The sequence below is a fragment of the Microtus ochrogaster genome, chromosome 10 (assembly GCF_000317375.1).
Source record: "Microtus ochrogaster isolate Prairie Vole_2 chromosome 10, MicOch1.0, whole genome shotgun sequence".
NCBI classification, from domain to species: domain Eukaryota; kingdom Metazoa; phylum Chordata; class Mammalia; order Rodentia; family Cricetidae; genus Microtus; species Microtus ochrogaster.
The window spans coordinates 55009359-55026718 of record NC_022016.1 but is presented as its reverse complement, the minus strand read 5'-3'; the positions used below and the strand labels follow the sequence as shown (position 1 = coordinate 55026718).

At 49.6% G+C, this 17360-nt stretch overlaps 3 protein-coding genes across 6 annotated transcripts in view; all 3 read right to left on the bottom strand.

Moving 5' to 3' along the window:
- Iqcc (IQ motif containing C) overlaps positions 1 to 1515 on the bottom strand; it is a 3079-nt gene extending 1564 nt beyond the window's left edge. For both annotated transcript variants that reach the window (XM_013348336.2, XM_026782252.1), the window contains exons 1-3: positions 1310 to 1515; positions 604 to 747; positions 150 to 399 (exon numbers count right to left, since the gene is read on the bottom strand). In XM_013348336.2, coding sequence (XP_013203790.1) covers positions 150 to 399; positions 604 to 747; positions 1310 to 1351 — 436 coding nt within the window. In that variant the 5' untranslated portion in view covers positions 1352 to 1515. The remainder of the gene's footprint in view (positions 1 to 149; positions 400 to 603; positions 748 to 1309) is intronic.
- A 71-nt stretch (positions 1516 to 1586) lies between these two features.
- Positions 1587 to 5722, bottom strand: Ccdc28b (coiled-coil domain containing 28B). Of its 2 annotated transcripts, none has more exons than XM_005353182.3 (6): positions 5627 to 5722; positions 4467 to 4654; positions 2732 to 2898; positions 2431 to 2624; positions 2202 to 2224; positions 1587 to 1775 (listed from the first exon to the last, which is right to left on the bottom strand). In XM_005353182.3, the coding sequence occupies exons 2-6, from the start codon at positions 4628 to 4630 to the stop codon at positions 1721 to 1723; spliced, it is 603 nt and encodes a 200-aa protein (XP_005353239.1). In that variant the 5' UTR covers positions 4631 to 4654; positions 5627 to 5722; the 3' UTR covers positions 1587 to 1720. The 2 variants fall into 2 exon arrangements, with proteins under 2 accessions (XP_005353239.1, XP_026638054.1); XM_026782253.1 differs by lacking the exon at positions 5627 to 5722 and adding an exon at positions 5099 to 5611.
- A 2607-nt stretch (positions 5723 to 8329) lies between these two features.
- Positions 8330 to 17360, bottom strand: part of Txlna (taxilin alpha) — a 17679-nt gene continuing 8648 nt past the window's right edge. For both annotated transcript variants that reach the window (XM_005353180.3, XM_005353181.2), the window contains exons 6-11: positions 15593 to 15787; positions 15095 to 15214; positions 14780 to 14854; positions 13286 to 13378; positions 12014 to 12109; positions 8330 to 11537 (exon numbers count right to left, since the gene is read on the bottom strand). In XM_005353180.3, coding sequence (XP_005353237.1) covers positions 11214 to 11537; positions 12014 to 12109; positions 13286 to 13378; positions 14780 to 14854; positions 15095 to 15214; positions 15593 to 15787 — 903 coding nt within the window. In that variant the 3' untranslated portion in view covers positions 8330 to 11213. The remainder of the gene's footprint in view (positions 11538 to 12013; positions 12110 to 13285; positions 13379 to 14779; positions 14855 to 15094; positions 15215 to 15592; positions 15788 to 17360) is intronic.

The window sequence follows — 17360 nt, the reverse complement described above, 5'->3', positions numbered from 1 at the left end:
GTAACAGCCCTCCATGTTTGTTCATTAGTCAGACAGGGGGAAGGGGTAAGGAAGGGCAGCAACTTATCCTGCAATCTTCTGTGTTTCAGCTGGGAGGCAGAGGCCCAGAGGTCAGGGGCTTGCCCTGATCTAGGCAAAGCGGTAATTACCTGCATTGTCCACCTCGGACACGGAGATATCTCTGGTCTTCTCCTGGCTGGCTCTCCTGCCCTGCTCAGTTTGAAGCCAGGAGCTGTCATCTTGGCAAAGACTTCCTGGTTTTGCTGGGCTCCCTCCTGTCTTCAACACCATCTCCTCCAAGATGACGTCTTTCTCAGAGTCTTTACGTGGGAAATGGCTCCAGAGTTTCTGCTCTGGGTTTGGTATTTTCTCTGCTTTCCAGGAGCAATGAGATTTTGCCTTGTGAAAAATCAGAGAGGTATGAGAATCAAAGGGTTAAACCCCCTCAGATGTCTGGAAACCAGTCTAGTAGGTAAGAGGTAGGGCGAAGGATTGAAGTGTGAGTGATTCTGGCCTTGGGGGCACAAGGCAGACACATAGTATAGACCATTTCCCAGAACCCTGTACCAGGTTCTCCTCTCTTACCCCTGGGGTATATACTACCTCTGGGAGAAATATGGGCTTGGGAATCCAGCCCCCAGTCCACCGAAGTGTGCTGAGGTCACCCTCGATCTCCTGTACAATTGCTTCATACTCAGCTCGAAGGCTCTGGAATTGACGCCGGACCAAGAAGCCCCGGATACAAGCCTAATGTGGAGAAGCGGGGAAAATGCCTCTTAACACTTTTACAAAAGGGGCATCTTGAGCCGGGCGGTGGTGGCGCAAGCCTTTATCCCCAGCACACACACACACAAAAAAAAAAAAAAGAAAAGAAAGGAGAAAGAGAAAGCGAAAGCGAAAGAGAAAGGAGGAAGGAAAGAAAAGAAAAAAGGTATCTTGGCAAACACGCTCGATTTTGTGGTTATTGGCGGCTGGAGAATCGAACCCAGGGCCTTGAACATGCTAGTCAAGCGCTCTACTTCTGAACTACACCCCTAGCTCAAAAGAGAGAAGTTTCTTGGAGAGGTCATGGCGGGGCGCCAGAGAAAACACAGTTATGGGGAAGGGACAGGCAATCACGGTTTGGAGCTCTGGGAGGCGGAAAGTGCTGGGCTGGACCCTCCCCCTCGTTTTAAGGTTCTTCTAGCTCTTCCGACCCCGCCCCTGCAGGGCATTCTTCAGTGCCGTGCGGGTAAGGGACGCCACGTGACAGCTTCATATTGCCGAAGGTCCCGGTCCCTGACCCGAGGTGCACTTGCTCTATCACGACCTGCAGTGCCGACACCTTCTGTAGAATCAGGCCGGAGTCCATTTCGTCTCCAACCGCCCGGTGCTGTGCATCCTCCGCATGCGTGCGCTTGCGCAGTGCACCTTTAGGCCACGCCGCTCTTGAGCAGGCGCAAACACAGGGCCCCGCCCATCGTTTTCAGGGTCACGCACACGGCTTCTTCCGACCCAACTATGCACCCCATCCGGTCCCGCCTCTAGCCTTTCTTCTCGACCCAGTGTGCGGCATGGTAAAAGCAAGAAGGACACCGAAAAGGAGCGGCTTTTCCGTTTGTTTAATTCCATCCAGTGCCCCCCACTTCATAGCACCTGGGGGGCTGCGGAACCCTCCCGAGTCCGTAAAAAGTCACAGTTTGAAGGGAAGGAGAGAAGCAGCTAGGCCTGGGTCCGACACCTACGACGCTGGCTGCTCCTCAGGCTCAGTGTTCTCTGCCAAGTGCAGCTTCTGTCTGTGCCAGTCAAGGACTGTAACGCTTTGGACCCCAGTGTTTCCCCCTACCTTCCTCCCCATCCTGCACAGGCTGTGTGTGTGTCCAGTGCCACCACACCAGGCCACAGGCTAAGTAAGGATGATTATGAAAAGCTTCAAGGGTAGGAGAACGTCAGTTTCTGAGATTGTAATCGTGCCAGGGCTTGCCTCTGCTTTCTGAAGGAGGGCTAGGTTAGTTTTGTGCTACCACTCGTGATGTCATTTTCTCTTAGCAGTCAGGAAATTCCACATTCCTCCTCTCAAATGCGGAGAGTTTGTGGCTAACTCTGAGTCAGGACTGCAGGAGATGGGAATGTTTGCTATGTGTGCATACGCCGAGAGGGAGGCAGGATTTCTCCCTCTGCTGAGGGACACACGACCCTACCAAGCCCCTTGGAAAGGATACATGGAATTGCTGAGATCTTCTAGCTGTCAATAGAGAGAAAAGGAGGTTTCTGTCAGGAGGGGACCCATAACAAATGCGGATACTCAGAGGAAGCCCTATTAGTGGATCTGGAGGAACTCACAGATCTTGGGTTCATGTACCCCCAGACTTTCACTGAGAGAGTTGGGAACCTGTGCCCTCTCCACCCTTGGTACCCCCAGGATCCCAAACAGTCAGTTTTATGACCCACATTGCTAAGCAGCTGGTCCAGGTTTCGGTCAGCCATTGTCTTCTTCTGCTCCTCAGGCAAGTCCTCTGTGACCCCATCGTCTTCCTCTTCCTCGTCCTCCTCCTCCCCACACACGTCCAGGCTGAAGTGCAGTCTGGCCAACTTCTCCTGCATCTCCCGCACGTGCTCCAGCTGCTCGAAGGAGCATTCCTTCCCTGGACAACTCCTGAGTTTAGGAGCCAGCTTGGGACCCTAGCCCCAGGAGGTCCCAAGACTAGGACCTCCAGCCCCATCCACAGAACTCCCCTGCCCCTGGACTTACCAAAGGCCTGCAGGCGACCCGAATGAAAGTCATTGAGCAGGTTCAGCAGCCCCCCCTCCATCTCGTAGACATCAGTCACTTCAGTCAGGAAGGAGTGCTGCAGGGGCGTGCCTGCAGAGCCGCCCCCACCTCCAGCCAGCACCGGGCGACATTTCTCCTTGCCTACTCTGGGTGAAGTGGACATGACCATGGTCATGGGTGTTGGGAACGGCCAGGCACGCCCAGATCTCTGGTGCCATGTCTCTCTGTACTACTTCATCTGCCCAGCCCACTCACCAACACAAATGGATGTTTGTTCTGAGGTCTTGCCCTGAGCAGTGGGATGGGGAGAGGGAAAGGAGCTAAGGAAGGGGAGGAAGGAAGAGGACAGAAAGTCTGTTTCCATGGTGCTGCAGCAGGAGCTGTGCCTGCAAGGAGATGGACCCAGCCTCCTGTCTGAGAGCCCACATAGCTCCTACGACTCTGAGTGGGTCACTCGGCCTTGGCCTTCCTTTTTTACTGCCAGCAAAGCACCTCCCACCAAAAAATTTTCCTGCTCTTGTTCCAAAAATGTTGTGAATTTTCCATCTCCTTGCAGGCGTGGCTCCAGCTGCAGCAGGGTAATACATTCTGCTCCCCAGAGTAACAGTGAACACTCCAGTCAGCCAGGCCTGCCTTCCTCTCCTGCTGCATCCCCTACTATTCAAGCAGCCCTGAGCTTCAGCTACAGCTTTGATAGCCACCCTGGCCCATGCTGGACGGGCAGATGGTACAGACGTCCACAGGAGCTCGGCTTTTATAGAATGCTAGGGAAAAGAACACACCACACCGTATTCACGGGAACAAACGGGGACAACTATACTGTAGGATCCAAATTCTTTTTTTGTTTTGTTCTTTTCAGTCAGGGTCTCACTATGCAGCCTTGGCTGGTCTGGAATTCACTGTGTAGACCAGGCTGGCCTCATAGAGATCTACCAGCCTCTGCCACCCAGTGCGAGGATTCAAGGTATGTGCCACCATGACGGGTGGATCTCTGTGAGTTCGAGGCCAGCCTGGTCTACAAGAGCTAGTTCCAGGACAGGAACCAAAAGCTACGGAGAAACCCTGTCTCGAAAAATCCAAAAAAAAAAAAAAAAAAGCCGGAGAAAACCCCTCCCAAAAAATCCAAAAAAAAAAAAAAAAAGAATTGAGCAGAGAACTTAAATAGGCTAGGGAGGTCGCTCCATAGTAGAGCGCTTGCTTCCCATGCCCAATATCTTGAGGTCAATTCCCCAGCATCGCTAAGATGAAATAAAAGGGGACAAATGGCCAGGCAGTGGTAGTGCACGCCTTTAGTCCCAGCTCTTGGGAGGCAGAGGCAGGTGGATCTCTGTGAGTTTGAGGCCGATAAGGGGACAAATCTTTGCGGAGGGGAGGCGTTTATTCAGCACTCCTGGAGCCTTCCAGCAATAATGTCTTTGTTTTCATGCCCTGCAAGCTTTTCAGCTCTGAATGTTCTTCCCTGTCAGGGAGTCCAGCAACTTCCTCTCTGTGTGTCTCCCTGCTTTCTCTCTGTGCATCCAAGGGCAAGCACTGGGTCTCAATCCCCACCCCACCCCCGTGAATGTGAAGCCAGTACGTGAATGTGAAGCCAGAACGTGAAGCCAGTGAAGGCATCAATTACCACATGGCAGCTAATGTCTGGGGTCCTCCTTCTCATAGTGCTCAGCCCATAGCTGAGGTCCTGCATTCTTGCCGAACACCTTCTTGTACTCACCTCTTGAATTTGGTTCGCTGCTTGGGTGATGGCAGATGAGGGAGTCCCAGAGCTAAGGAGCCACTGTGGCTGGTGGGCACAGGAACTCTCCGCAGTGTGCCTGAGGCCTGGGCTGGTTGGGCCAGGCAAGGCTTAGGACTCCTTTTCTTCTTTTTGTCATCCATTGGGTGCTTGATTGGACCTCAGGCCTGGGAAGGAAGATAAGGAGAGGGCCAAACCGCCCCTTCACTCAGCAGCTCTTCAGAACTGACAAGAACTTGTTCCTGTCCAGCAGTCAGGAGCTCTGACCTTTTGTCTGTACAGGGCCCAATGCCAGCCTATTGCTGGACAGTGGCTATGCATCTGAAGGACCTTCCAAGGCTACTCAACGCCCTTTCTTTCCCAAGAACCCCATGGGCCTGCCTGAGAGGGCTGGAGTGGACCCATCTTGCTGTTTTCCTGCCACTGCAGCCTACAAGCCTGGGGCTGGAGAGGTGGCCTGGCTGTGACTAGGGGAGCCAACTGAGGATCGGGTGTCTTAACGAGGCCCCGCTCTGTAGGAGATATGACCAAGGTAAGGTGGGGCACCGGGGAAGGCTCTAGTGTCGACCTGTCCACCACAGTGACTAGGAATGACTGGCTCACAGCCTCACCTCCCTTAGATACCGGCATTTCTCTTCCACTTCAACTGCAAATACCAGGGGTGCCTAGGAGGTCCCTGGGACAGCTTCTAGCCTTTTCCAGTGAGAGTCTCTGGGGCTGGCTCTCCACCGCTGTCTCCAACTATGGCCAGCACAGTTTAGCCTCGTTCTCATGCAGCCCTATCGCCTAGGCATCTGGTCTGCTGGGGCCTCTCCATGGGGTCCCGGTCCAAGATGCTGTCAAAAAGCTGTTGCTTCACTCCTGAGATGGTGATGATGGAGTAGGAGCATACACATTTACGTCAGCAGCATAGAATAGCTGGGTAGCATCAGTGGGGTTGGGGCGGGGCAGAAGGAAGACAACTTCTGTCTCCCCATGCAACAGTGTGAGCCAGTAAGTGACCGCGCGCTCAGCCTGGGAGGCTGTGTCCAAGGAATCACGCAATTCTGAACCTTGGCTTCAAAAAAAAGAGTATCAGGTGCGTTACCCTACCCCCTTCTGCATCACTCCCTTCCCACATCCCTTGGGGAGCCACTGACCTGGAGGCTTGGGGTCTGGAGTGGGGGAACGGTGTTTCTCTGTAATCTCCCTCTTCGCAGCCGGGAACTAGAGCTGGTGGGAGCTAAGCTGGCTGGCTGGAGGTGATTTGCATTTAAAGAGAAAGTAGCCCTCTTTGGTTCACTGGGAGCTGAACTGGGAGGAGCCCTCATGTTGACTCTCACCGTATAAACTAAGCATACTCTCTTAGGTATGTACTTAAAATACTGTTTCTCGTCACGTTTGGAGGGAACCCCTTACAAAATGGTGGTGGCTTTGTGTGCAGGATGGGGGTGATGGGAATAAATGAATGCGTGGGTATAGGCAACATATAAAAATTAGGCAGCAGCCTCCAGAAGAAATAAAGACAACCAAGTATCCAAGTGCCCTGTTAGACTTTTATGTACATTTAATCTTTATAGTCCTAAAATATAATTGTTATTCCAACTTTATTGAAAATAACTAATCGTCACTCATTCCTGGGCCACATAGCATCCAGACAGTCCTAGCTGGTAAGTGCTGAAGAACCAAGGGGATCTCTTCTCACCTATGTAGGGAGAACCAGAGCAGTAGACCTGGCCACCTGAGCTCCTGAAAGAGCCTGACCCAGAAGTGTTGATTGATCGTAGTGCCGGCCAGGAGGGAGGCTCCATCACTGTGGCGCCATTTATAGACCTGGCAGAGGTCCTGGCTCAGTCCTCCAGAGCAGCATTCAACGCCACAGGAGAGTAGCATCCTAGCCAGGCTGCCCAAACCTAGGAAACACATCCCTCTTCCCCTTTCCCTGAGATAACAGCAGGCTGTCCTGACCTGGGCCACTGGCTGCTGGGGACCCAGGCATGTTGTTTCTGCCAACACTGATATAGGAATGTTTCCCAGGTAATTTAGACACCCAAACCACTCTAGGAAGGGACATTATTTCCAGACTTCTGAACACCAAGGGCAAGAGAGAGGGGGACAATGGAGATGGAGAGATTTCAGGGCCCTCACAGTGGCAGAAGATCAGAAGCACCTCTGATGTCCCCACCTTCAGCCCCCTCCTGAGGGGCCAGAAGCTTCAGCAGAGCTGCTTTGCTTGGAAGAACAGGAGGATCTTTGGGATCAATGTGGCGTACATGGAGTATTAGTCTACCATTTCTGGCTAGAGCAGCCAAAGAAAGAGCCTCCTGTGCCCGACCCATGTACTGGCTAACGAAGCCCCTATAGTGCCAGGATGCTGAACATCTCCATCTTTTCTGCCTAAACCTAGAGAGGAAAGATGCTGGGTGATGCCACCTATAGGTTCTCTCCTAGAGGAAAGCAGCTGAATTAAGGAACCCAGAAGCCCTTATGCATTCCCCTGATGAAGGCCAATGTCACAGTAGGCAGTCAATGGTATAGACCTTACTCAGCTGTTTTAAACTTTCCTTCAGTAGGCCTGGTTCAAACTCCCTAAGGTGACACCTAAACCCCAGGCATAAAGCTCACCTCTTCCCCCATCCTCTCGAGCACCTTGGAAAACATTCACAGGGAATCCTTTTTGCTTTTTTTTTTGGTTTTTCGAGACAGGGTTTCTCTGTAGCTTTTGGTGCCTGTCCCGGAACTAGCTCTTGTAGACCAGGTTGGCCGCGAACTCAGAGATCCGCCTGCCTCTGCCTCCTGAGTGCTGGGATTAAAGGTGTGTGCCACCACCGCCTGGCTCCCTTTTTACTTTTCTGAGACAAAGTCTCATTAGCTGTGGCTGGGCTGAAACTTAGTATCTGTTGACCAAGATGGCCTTGAACTCAACAAGATATCTGCCTGCCCCATATCTGGGATTAAAGACATGTTCTACCATGGCAGGCAAAACTAACAATTTTTTTTTGGTTTTTTGAGACAGGGTTTCAAAAAAACAGACAGTCCTGGCTGTTCTGGAACTCATTTTGTAGACCAGGCTAGCCTTGAACTCACATAGATCTGCCTGCCTCTGTCTCCCAAATGCTGGGATTAAAGTTATGCACTGCCATTGTCCAGTTTTTCTTTTGGGGTTCAACTGTTATAAATATGGTCATTAAACTTGTTCTTTTCAATGCTTTCCTACTTAAAAAAGCCCACCCCTTTACTACCAATTACTTAACAAGTGACATGTATGCATTATATGCAAGCATGTGTGAAGTTGTGCTTTGGGAGCAAAGGATAACGTGAAGAACTTTCTCTCCATGTAGGTCCTAGTGAGCCATCCGGCACCTATCCCTCACTCATTTTTCTGTGAGACAAGGTATCACAATGGCACCCTGAAATACTGCATACAGACCCTCCTGCCTTTCCCTTCAGAGTGTTGTGACTAAAGGCACACCCATCTCTTGAGACAGAGTTTCAGTATATAACCCTAGGTAATGTAGCTCAAGGTAGCCTGGAATTCACAGCAATCACGCCTTTTTCATGATGGGCTTACAGGTGTACAACAAACCTTATTGAAATTATTAGGTGTACAACAAACCTTATTGAAATTATTATTATTTTTTTTTACTTAAAAGTCCTTTGATGTTCTTTCTGTGCCAAGAGCAAACACAGTTCAAGCAATCTGTCAGGGTCCTAAACTTGTGGCCAGTAGAAGACAGGACATTCTGGAATATGCAGGATGCCAGGACACTGTTATGGCCACTTGGCTAATCCAGACAAGTTCATAACAGAGAGGACTAGGTGGATCCAGAAACATCAAATGATCCAATCAGCAGAGATACAAATAAGGCAACAGACTATTTAATGTGGTGTAAAATACATCGATATCAAGTCCCTGGCTGTTGTGAATACGAAAAGTAGACTTGGAAGGAAAAAAAAATCTACGAGAAAAAGAAAAACCTGTCAGCACAAACTCAAACAAGTGTGGGTAGCAGAGGAAAGCAATTATGGGGACAGAGGTGGCCCTCTTATCCCAAGCTGGTCAAGAGGGGCAACCAGGTGCCTGGTGACCCACCCATGCTACTAAGGCAGGAGGGCTGGGCCAGCACTCAGCAGGCCTCAGCCTCCCTGCAGACACCCAGGCAGCTCCACTGGCCTCTGGTCAGCCCTCAGTAGAGCTAACAAGGTGGGGACCAGGGAGAGTTAAATAACCATCTTTACAGAAACAACATTCTCACACAAAGTGCCTGAGCTCTGCCCATGGTCCAAAAACCAAATGGAAAACAAAGATTTAAAAAAAAAAAAAAGTGCTTCTGACATAGTATACATGAAGATTTCAGCTGGACAAGGACCTAAATATTGGCATAGCCAAGGGCCCTGGGCTCTAAATCTTACCCGCTGTGGTCCTCTAGAAAAAAGCTAACAATCTTATAAACCAACACAGATCTTGGTCCTAAAATGAGGTCACGTGCACGGGACTCACCCATGTGAGGAGGTACTGGCCTCACTCACAGACAGGCCACCTCCCTGCAGCTGGCCCAGACTCCTGGGCTGACTTTGGAAAGCAGAGCAGCTGTAGTGACTGTTAAGGTTTGGTCAGCGGAGGGGAGGGAAGAAGTGATCACCATCTAGATATTGTCCTGGGTGCCTAGAAATGGAGCCAACAGCCAAGGTTCTACAGATACATTATGGCCTCTTAGCCTACCACGCTGAGACCCGACCGCTGGAACCCCTGCATGGGCTGTAAGAGGTAGCTGAAGTGAGGCAGGCCAATTCTATGGGCCACAGGAAGGAGGCCGGGCAAGCCCCATGGACCAACAGCTCAGATCTCGGCCTGACACAAGAGCTGTGAGGCCTTACAGGAGCAGGGAGAATACTCATTTCCAAGGGGAAAAATCCTTGGGAAAATCTCACCACCATCAGACCCCAGCTGGAGATGGCACAGCCTCCACACCCCACAGCTGCTGGGCACCCTGCGTGAACAATGTGCCAGGGTGGTGAGTCTTGAAGTGGTAGTGTCTGGCGTGGGGAAAGGGGCACCGATTTGCAATTTCTGGTCTTTAACACACGATTATAAGCAGTAATGTTCTAGGTACTTTTGGTTTCTGACGAGGAGCCCTGCTTCTTAGCCCAGACTGGTCTGAAGTTGAGCCTCTTGTCGAGCTCTGGGATTACAGACACCCAACTCAATTCTAAATGTGTACATGTGGGCTGAGCGGCTGCTAGTCATGAAAGATGAAGCAACTGACAGGATAATGCAATAGTTGAAATACAACAAGAAGCAAAACTCATCCATTCTTGGCCTATGGCTCACTTAGCTCACAGAAGCTGTTAGCTTCCAAGCACTGTTGATCCAGGGAACTGCCGTGTAACTTGGCTAACACACTGGCAGGTGTGCAACAAGAACCTCAGCAGAGCCGCCACTTGAACACAGGCGTGAGCGGCATTAGGAGGGAAGGCAAACACAACTCCCTGCAGCTAGTTTGGTTCCTGGGATCAGTCTGCTGTTAGAAGTAACTCTTGACCTGCTAGTCACCTGAAGATCTGGCAGCAACAGGTGAAATCCCAAGGACTCACTTTTTGGCCAAGAGGTGCTAGGAATGGCATCACACTGTCCTCAAAAATCACTCATCTGAGCTGGGGTGAGGGGGCAGGAGAAAAAAAAAAAGCCCATAAGCCAAGGACCATCTGGATCTGGGGTCCAGCAATGGCAGCATGGAGATGGTGATGAATTAGTGGTAGCCTCCCAGGCTGAAAGCCATAGGCAAGTTTGTGGCAAGGCCATCATCCTTTCTCTTAATGACCTTAACTTCCCAACAGGACACCTCAACACTAACATGGCAAAGGACCCTGATAGGTTTGCTCCGAATGGGGCACTGGAGGCCAGGCACCTGGGACCATTGCTAGTGTATCCCTTACCCTTTGAAGATCTTTAATACAAACTCTTATGCAAAACAAAACTACAATAAAACCTCCAAAAAGAATCCTTTGGGTGACCTTATATCAATCTTTTGTGCAGGCTAGAGGCACCTGTGAATGATAAGGCTACTGAGAACTGAGACGCAACATTGGCCTGGACGTGGCACTACCAGAGGGCAGGGAACTGGTAGCCTGAAGGGGCTCCTTCCCACACAGTCATGCCCACCCCACCAGTTTTCTTGTCTTAGGCAGGAGGAAGCTCAAGGACCAGTTGTTTCCTACAAAGGCTCTGCCCAGGAACACCATTCCCAGGTCAAGAGAAGCAACAGAATCTCTAGGGGAGTGACAAGAGCCCAAACTGCCCAAGTTCTGCTTACAAAAGAGAAGAGTCCAGGCCTGGGTATTTCCACTCGTCATGAGCTCTGCAAAGGGCTGAAGGGTCTGAGCCTCAAAATCAGGCAGGAAAATGTTCAAGTCGCTGGACCTGCTGGCTTACAGGGATGGCAGCTTCAGATGAAATCTCTAAGACTCTTCAGTGTAGAGCCACCAGCTTCATCTGCAAACCCCACCCGTGATGAAAGCCCACTGTACACCTAGAGGTGTTAACTATGGAACCGCGTGAGGTCTCGCACACCTGCCTCATCCACATAAGTAAGACTAACTCACAATTTAAAAATTGCCAAGTGTCCAATGCCCTCCAGGTCAGAACACCTTGGCTTCAGCACTGAGCCGCTCAGTGTGGGAGCCTTGTATGGACCAGGCCTGACCGGGCTGCTGCTCCCTTCCCAGCACGCCCAAGCACCATGAGCTCTAGGCGGTGGCAGAGGTGGGCTGCCGGGGCCCTGTCTGGCCTATTTCTGTGCTTGGTGCTCCAGGGCAGCCAGGAACTTCTGTGGCCCTTGGGGAGCTGGATGGTTGAGCCCCAGAACTCTCAACACCCTGTTCCTTAGAGGTAGTGGCAGCCTCCGGCCTTTGCTCAGTGCCAATGTCAGTGAGGGAGCTCTGGGCACCAGCAGTCAGGTCCTGTACCCTCTTGTTCAGGTCATTGCGTTCTGTCTGCAGTGCTCGGCACAGCTTCTCCAGTCGTTGGATTTTCACCTGCAGACCTTCTAGCTCTTTGTCCCGGAGAGTTTTCTAGGTAGAGAAATGGAGCACCCAGTAAGATACTCATTTCAAGTTTAGGCAACTGAAAATCAAGAGCTGGCCCCTGTAGTAAACAGCCCTTAGTGTCAGACAATGTATCCCTTCACCTACCTACCAGACAACCTAGGCAAAGCACTTGCATAGTGAAACTGTATCATCTGTTAAACAATGCTGACCAACATCAGGTCTCAAACCTGGTTTGCAGCTGCTGCACCAAGTCAGTGTCTGTCTTATAGATTGCAAGCCACAGTCACAACCCTGGGATTCTTGGCATGTGAACCACATGAACCATTAAACAGTACCCACTATTTGCTGACTCTTCAGCTGTCTGTACTGGGAGCTAGCCTGGGTGCCCGCTGCTGAGGGCAGAAGCCAGCATGATCACTGCACTTGGATGAATATGACTGGAAATGCAATTCCAAATCGTGTGTCCAGCGCCACCGCCCCGCCCATCGCCCTCCACCAACCTCTTCAGCCATCTCAAGCAGGGCCTTATTGCTGCTCTCCCACCGGGATCGATACATGGTGGTTTCTTTCTCCAGCTTCTTGATCTTCTTTGTCATCTGTTACATGACAGATGGAAGGAAAAGGTCAGAGTTGAGCTGTCTGGACATCTGAAGGAAACATTACATCTGTGCCAACTGGGAGCCTCAAGTTAAGCCACCGAGGGGCTTATAAGAATGCTTAAGAAGTAAAGGAGGAGCCAGCTGCCAAACCTGATGATCTGAGTTCCATGCCTGAAACCCACAGAATCTGCAAATTGTCCTTGGACCTCCATATGTATTCTATGATGTATGCATACAACATACGTATACATACCCACCCATAATTTAGTTCATATACATGCAGGGTGGATCTAAGTCCAAGACCAGCCTGGTCTAAATAGAGAGAAATACAGGGCAACCAGTGGTACAGAGAGACCATGTCTCTAAAGAAAAATACATAAACATAAAAAGTATAAGAATACATACTCTCTACTACTTTTAAATTCCAGCATTAATGCTGGGTGGTGGTGGCATACACATTTAATTCCAGCACTTGGGAGGCAGAGGCAGGTGCAACTCTGGGGGTTCGAGGCCAGCCTAGTCTACAAGAGGTAGTTCCAGGATAGGCTCCAAAGCTACAGAGAAACCCTGTCTCAAAAACCAACCAACCAACCAACAACAACAACAACAACAAAATTCCAACATTAATGGAACAGCCTCTGTGAGGTGCCCAAAGGTATAGTTCTGAACGAAGTGGCTTGGGTCTCTGATGTGGGAGTGTCATATATCAATCTGTTGATTTCATTGGTTAAGCAATAAAGAAACTGCTTGGCCCTCATAGGTTAAAACATAGGTGGGAGGAGTAAACAGATCAGAATGCTGGGAGGAAGAGGAAGTGAGCTCAGACTCGACAGCTCTGCTCTCTGGAGCAGAGATGCCATGCTGCCCGCTCCCGGGCAGACACACGCGATGAAGCTCCGACCCAGGATGGACGTAGGCTAGAATCTTCCCGGTAAGCACACCTAGCTGTGCTACACAGAAGATTAGAAATGGGCTAAATATAAATAATATGTGAGAATTAGCCTAGAAGAGGCTAGACAGAAATGGGCCAAGCAGTGTTTAAAAGAATACAGTTTGTGTGCTGTTATTTCGGGCATAAGCTAGCAGGCAGCCGGGGTGCTGGGGATGCAGCCCCGCCGCTCCTTTTATTACTACAGGTCTCCAGTTGGGGAGGCCTGAACCCTCCATGATTACCTTTTCCATTTCCTGTTTGAAGGTGGTGAACACTTCGCTGCTCTTGGAAAGTGTATTCTGGAACTCTTCAAACTTCTCTGTGTACAGCGCGAGCTGGGTGAAGGAGAAGAGCTCATGTGAGCCTAGACTTCTCTGAAGGCACCTCGAGCAACTATTTAATTCAAGTATTCCTTTGGTCCACTGACAAAGCCGTTCTACTGAGATACCATTTCCTAGTAAAACACCAAAGCCATGCACAGCAAGGATGTGTTCCAAAGTGTGAAACTGAAAAATGCCGGGCAGTGGCAGCACACACCTTTAATCCCAGCACTTGGGAGGCAAAGGCAGGCGGATCTCTTGTGAGTTCAAGTCCAGCCTGGTCTACAGAGTGAGTTTGAGGACAGACAGAGCTACATAGAGAGACCCTGTCTTGAAAAAACAAAACAAACAGTCAACACAACAACAACAAAACAAACAAAATAAAAAACTGACGGGGCTGGAGGGATGGCTCATCAGTTAAGAGCATTAGCTGTTCTTCCATAGGACCCCGGTTCAATTACTAGCAACCACATGGAGACCATAACTCTAACTCCAGTTCCAGAAGATCTGGCATCCTCTTTCAGCCTGAGGGCACCAGGCACACAAGTGGGGCACAGACATACAGGTATGCAAAACACCCATACACACAATAATAAAGTAAAATAGAAACAGAGCTAGGCATAGTAGTTAATACCTCATGCATATGGGAGGCAGAGGACTGCCACAAGTTCAAAACCAGCCTGGTCTACAACAAGGTGAGTTCTGGGTTAGCCAGAGCTAAACTCAGAGATGTTCTTTCTTTTTCATTCATTCATTCATTCATTCATTTATTTATTTATGGTTTTTCAAGACAGGGTTTCTCTGTGGCTTTGGAGCCTGTCCTGGCACTAGCTCTTGTAGACCAGGCTGGTCTCGAACTCACAGAGATCCACCTGCCTCTGCCTCCCGAGTGCTGGGATTAAAGGCGTGCGCCACCATCGCCTGGCTTTTTCTTTTTTTTTTAAAGACAGGGTTTTGCTGTGCAGCCTTGGCTGTCCTGTAACTCACTCTATAGAACAGGATGGCCGGAACTTAGAGATCTATCTGCCTCTGCCTTCCAAGTTGAAGGATGAAAGGCATGTAAAACCACCATTCAGCAGCAACCTTTTATTAAAATAAATAAAAGGTGGGGCTAAAGAGATGGCTCAGAGGTTAAGAGCACTAGATGTTCTTCCAGAGGTCCTGAGTTCAATTCTCAGCAAACAGAGGGTGGCTCACAACCATCCATATTGAGATCTGTTGCCCACTTCTGGTGTGCATGCATACATGCAGGCAGAACACGGCAAACATAATAAATAAATACATCTTTAAAAAAATAAATAAAAGGCTTGGTTGAGACTAACATAGCAGTTGGCTGAAAACCAGCCTAAGACGAGGTCTTGTTTTTCACTCCCCTGAAGACAGCACCTGTGACTGCAAGTCAGATTCTGGTCTCACCTGCTGCTTCAAGTGGGTCTCCTGCTGCTTCATCAGCTCGCACATCCTCTGGGACTCCACTGCTTCTTTCAGGAGCTATTTCCAAGACAGGACCCCAGAACCTGTCAGAAGCCCCTGGGAGGTATGTTTGGCCTTCTTTAGCCATAAGCACTGGACCCACTGAGGCTACCTGCTTTCAGACTGCTGTCTGGACAAGCAGTTACTGGACTGGGCAGGTAAAACCTCTCCCATCCATATGAACTAGACTCTGAGCTAAGCCAGAACCCAGCCCACTTCCCTGTAGTCCCCACCACAGCCCTGGGGTCTGAGCCTCACAAACTCCTTCTCCCGCTGGTGCCGGTCCTCTGCCTCCTTCAGCATCTCCTGGGCCTGTTGGAGCTTGGCATCCACCAGCTGCTGCTGCAGGTCCTTGTGTTTGAAGACTTTGTCGATGTGCTGTAGGAAAGGTCTCAATGGGGCTGCTTGCCAGGAATTCCCTTGTAAGGAAGCCCCAACTCTAGAAAACACGGTACTTCTCTAGTCTTATCTTGGTATGAAGATATTGGCATTTGGACATTTCCTTTCCTAACCTCAATCTGATCTGCAGATAGGATAGTATACACCTCTACTCTAGAACTGAGTACTTCTCTGGATCCCTGGTCCAGGACTAGAGATAAGGCACGTGGGTCAACTCTCTTCTCTCCATTTCAGTTCCTTATCTATGAATAATATCATCTTCTAAAGGAAGAGCAAAACCAGGCAGGTCTGCAGAGTGATGTCCCAGTCCCTGGCATTCACTACAGCCTCAATAGCTGCTGGCCACAATCACCTTACCTCTTCACGAAGTTCATATTGCTCAATCAGCTTCTTGAGCCTCTCCGCCAGTTCCATATTCTCTTGGCGCAGCTTGGAGTTTCGCTCATTGTGCTGTTCCATCTGCAGCTGAATGTCGTTCAGTGTCACCTGGAAGTGTGAAGTCACCTCTTTGCGTTTCTCCTCCTCCTCACGGGCTCGCTGCACACCTTCTTCCTAAAAAGAGAAACCAACTCTGGAACTATCATCCATAGCTCTAAGTCCTGTACAAAGCTCCCGAACTAGTCAACAGTCTCTGCCAACAGAGCTACTGGCCCCAAATGAGAAGCACCTGGGATCCAGGATGGCATACCATGGAGCTTCCTAATGTGACTCTAAGTCAAGTGACGTCAACTGAGTCTCTCCCTAGAAATACTCCGCATACATGATAAGTGGCACTCTGAAGCAACTTGGATATTTTGAATTCTTGTTCCCAGATTCTAGATTAAATTCCCTCCTGTTCCCCACAGAAAACAAGAAGCAAAAAGCTGCAGTGCATAGCGATGCAAGCTTTTAATTCCACCACTCAGGAGGCCTTGGTCCGGACTCCACCTCTGGAAAAAGTCAGCCAAGCACGCTGACGACCCCTTCCCAGGGAGTCAGGACCACTCCCTTAGGCTATTTAGGCTGCTGCCCCAAGAAAAAGAACACGTGGTCTCAGATTTTGCGTAGTCCCCCCCCCAACACACCCATGCTCTCCTGGCCACCCGGAAGCGCTGCAGTAAACATGGGCATTGAGTTGGTCTAATTTGGTCTGATTGGAATTTTTTGCGCTGGCAGAGAGGTTTGTCTTAAGATCATTCCTGACATGTATGACCTCAAGATGTGATGTATCTTGTCTTAACGTTGTTCATGTTTAGTGTTTCTTTCTTTTTACTCTTTTTTCCCCTTTCTTTTATCGAGACAGTAGCTAAGGAGCCAGACATGGAACTTGCTTTGTAGATCAGGCTGGCCCCGAACTCAGAGATCCACCTGCCTCTGAGTGCTGGGATTAAAGGCGTGCACCACCATTGCCTGGCTTAGTGTTTCTCTTTTTAATATGTGAGGCTGAGGCAGAAAGATCGTAAGTTCTTTCTGGGTGGGCAATTTAGCAAGATCTTACCCCAGAATACTGGGTAAAGGGGGCACTGGGACACATCTGAGATAAAGTACTTGCCTAGCACTACCAGCATCCTGGCTTTAATCCTTATTAGCATAAGAAAAAAAATAATAGTAAAATGAATTGGAGACCAACAAGATTGCTTACCCAGTGAAGGTAATTACTGCTAAACCTGATAACCTGTGTTCAATTCCTGAGATTCACATAGTCTGAGAAAACCCAGTCCTACAGGTATCCTCTTACCTCCACGCATGGACCATGGCATGAATGCACACACATAAAGCAGTGAATGTAATCTAACAAAAAATTGCTTTAACTTGACAGAATGGTTGTTTTTTTTTTTAAAAGAGAGGTTTTTGTTTAAGGTATGCACTACAATGTTTGACTTTATTTCTTGTGGCGTTTTGCTTGCATATGTTTGTGTGAGGGCATTGGATCCTCTGGAACTGGAGTTAGAGGCAGTTGTGAGTTGCCATGTGGGTGCTGGGAGTTGAACCTGAGTTCTGGAAGAGCAGCCATCCCTCTAAGCCTACACAGAATGTTAAAAGTGGTAGCCAGGTAGTGGTGACAAATGCCACTTGGAATTAAGGGAGGCGGATCTTGGTGAGTTAGAGGCTAGACTTGTCTACAAAGTGAGTTCCAGGACAGACA

What these genes read in the sequence shown, in the direction of transcription:
- Ccdc28b (XM_005353182.3), bottom strand. Translation starts at nt 4,630, where the DNA reads ATGGATGACAAAAAGAAGAAAAGGAGTCCTAAGCCTTGCCTGGCCCAA. An exon ending in CAGCGAACCAAATTCAAGAG is followed by an intron (nt 2,899 to 4,466) that starts GTGAGTACAAGA and finishes CACTTCACCCAG; the next exon opens with AGTAGGCAAGGAGAAATGTC. An exon ending in GGGTCGCCTGCAGGCCTTTG is followed by an intron (nt 2,625 to 2,731) that starts GTAAGTCCAGGG and finishes GGAGTTGTCCAG; the next exon opens with GGAAGGAATGCTCCTTCGAG.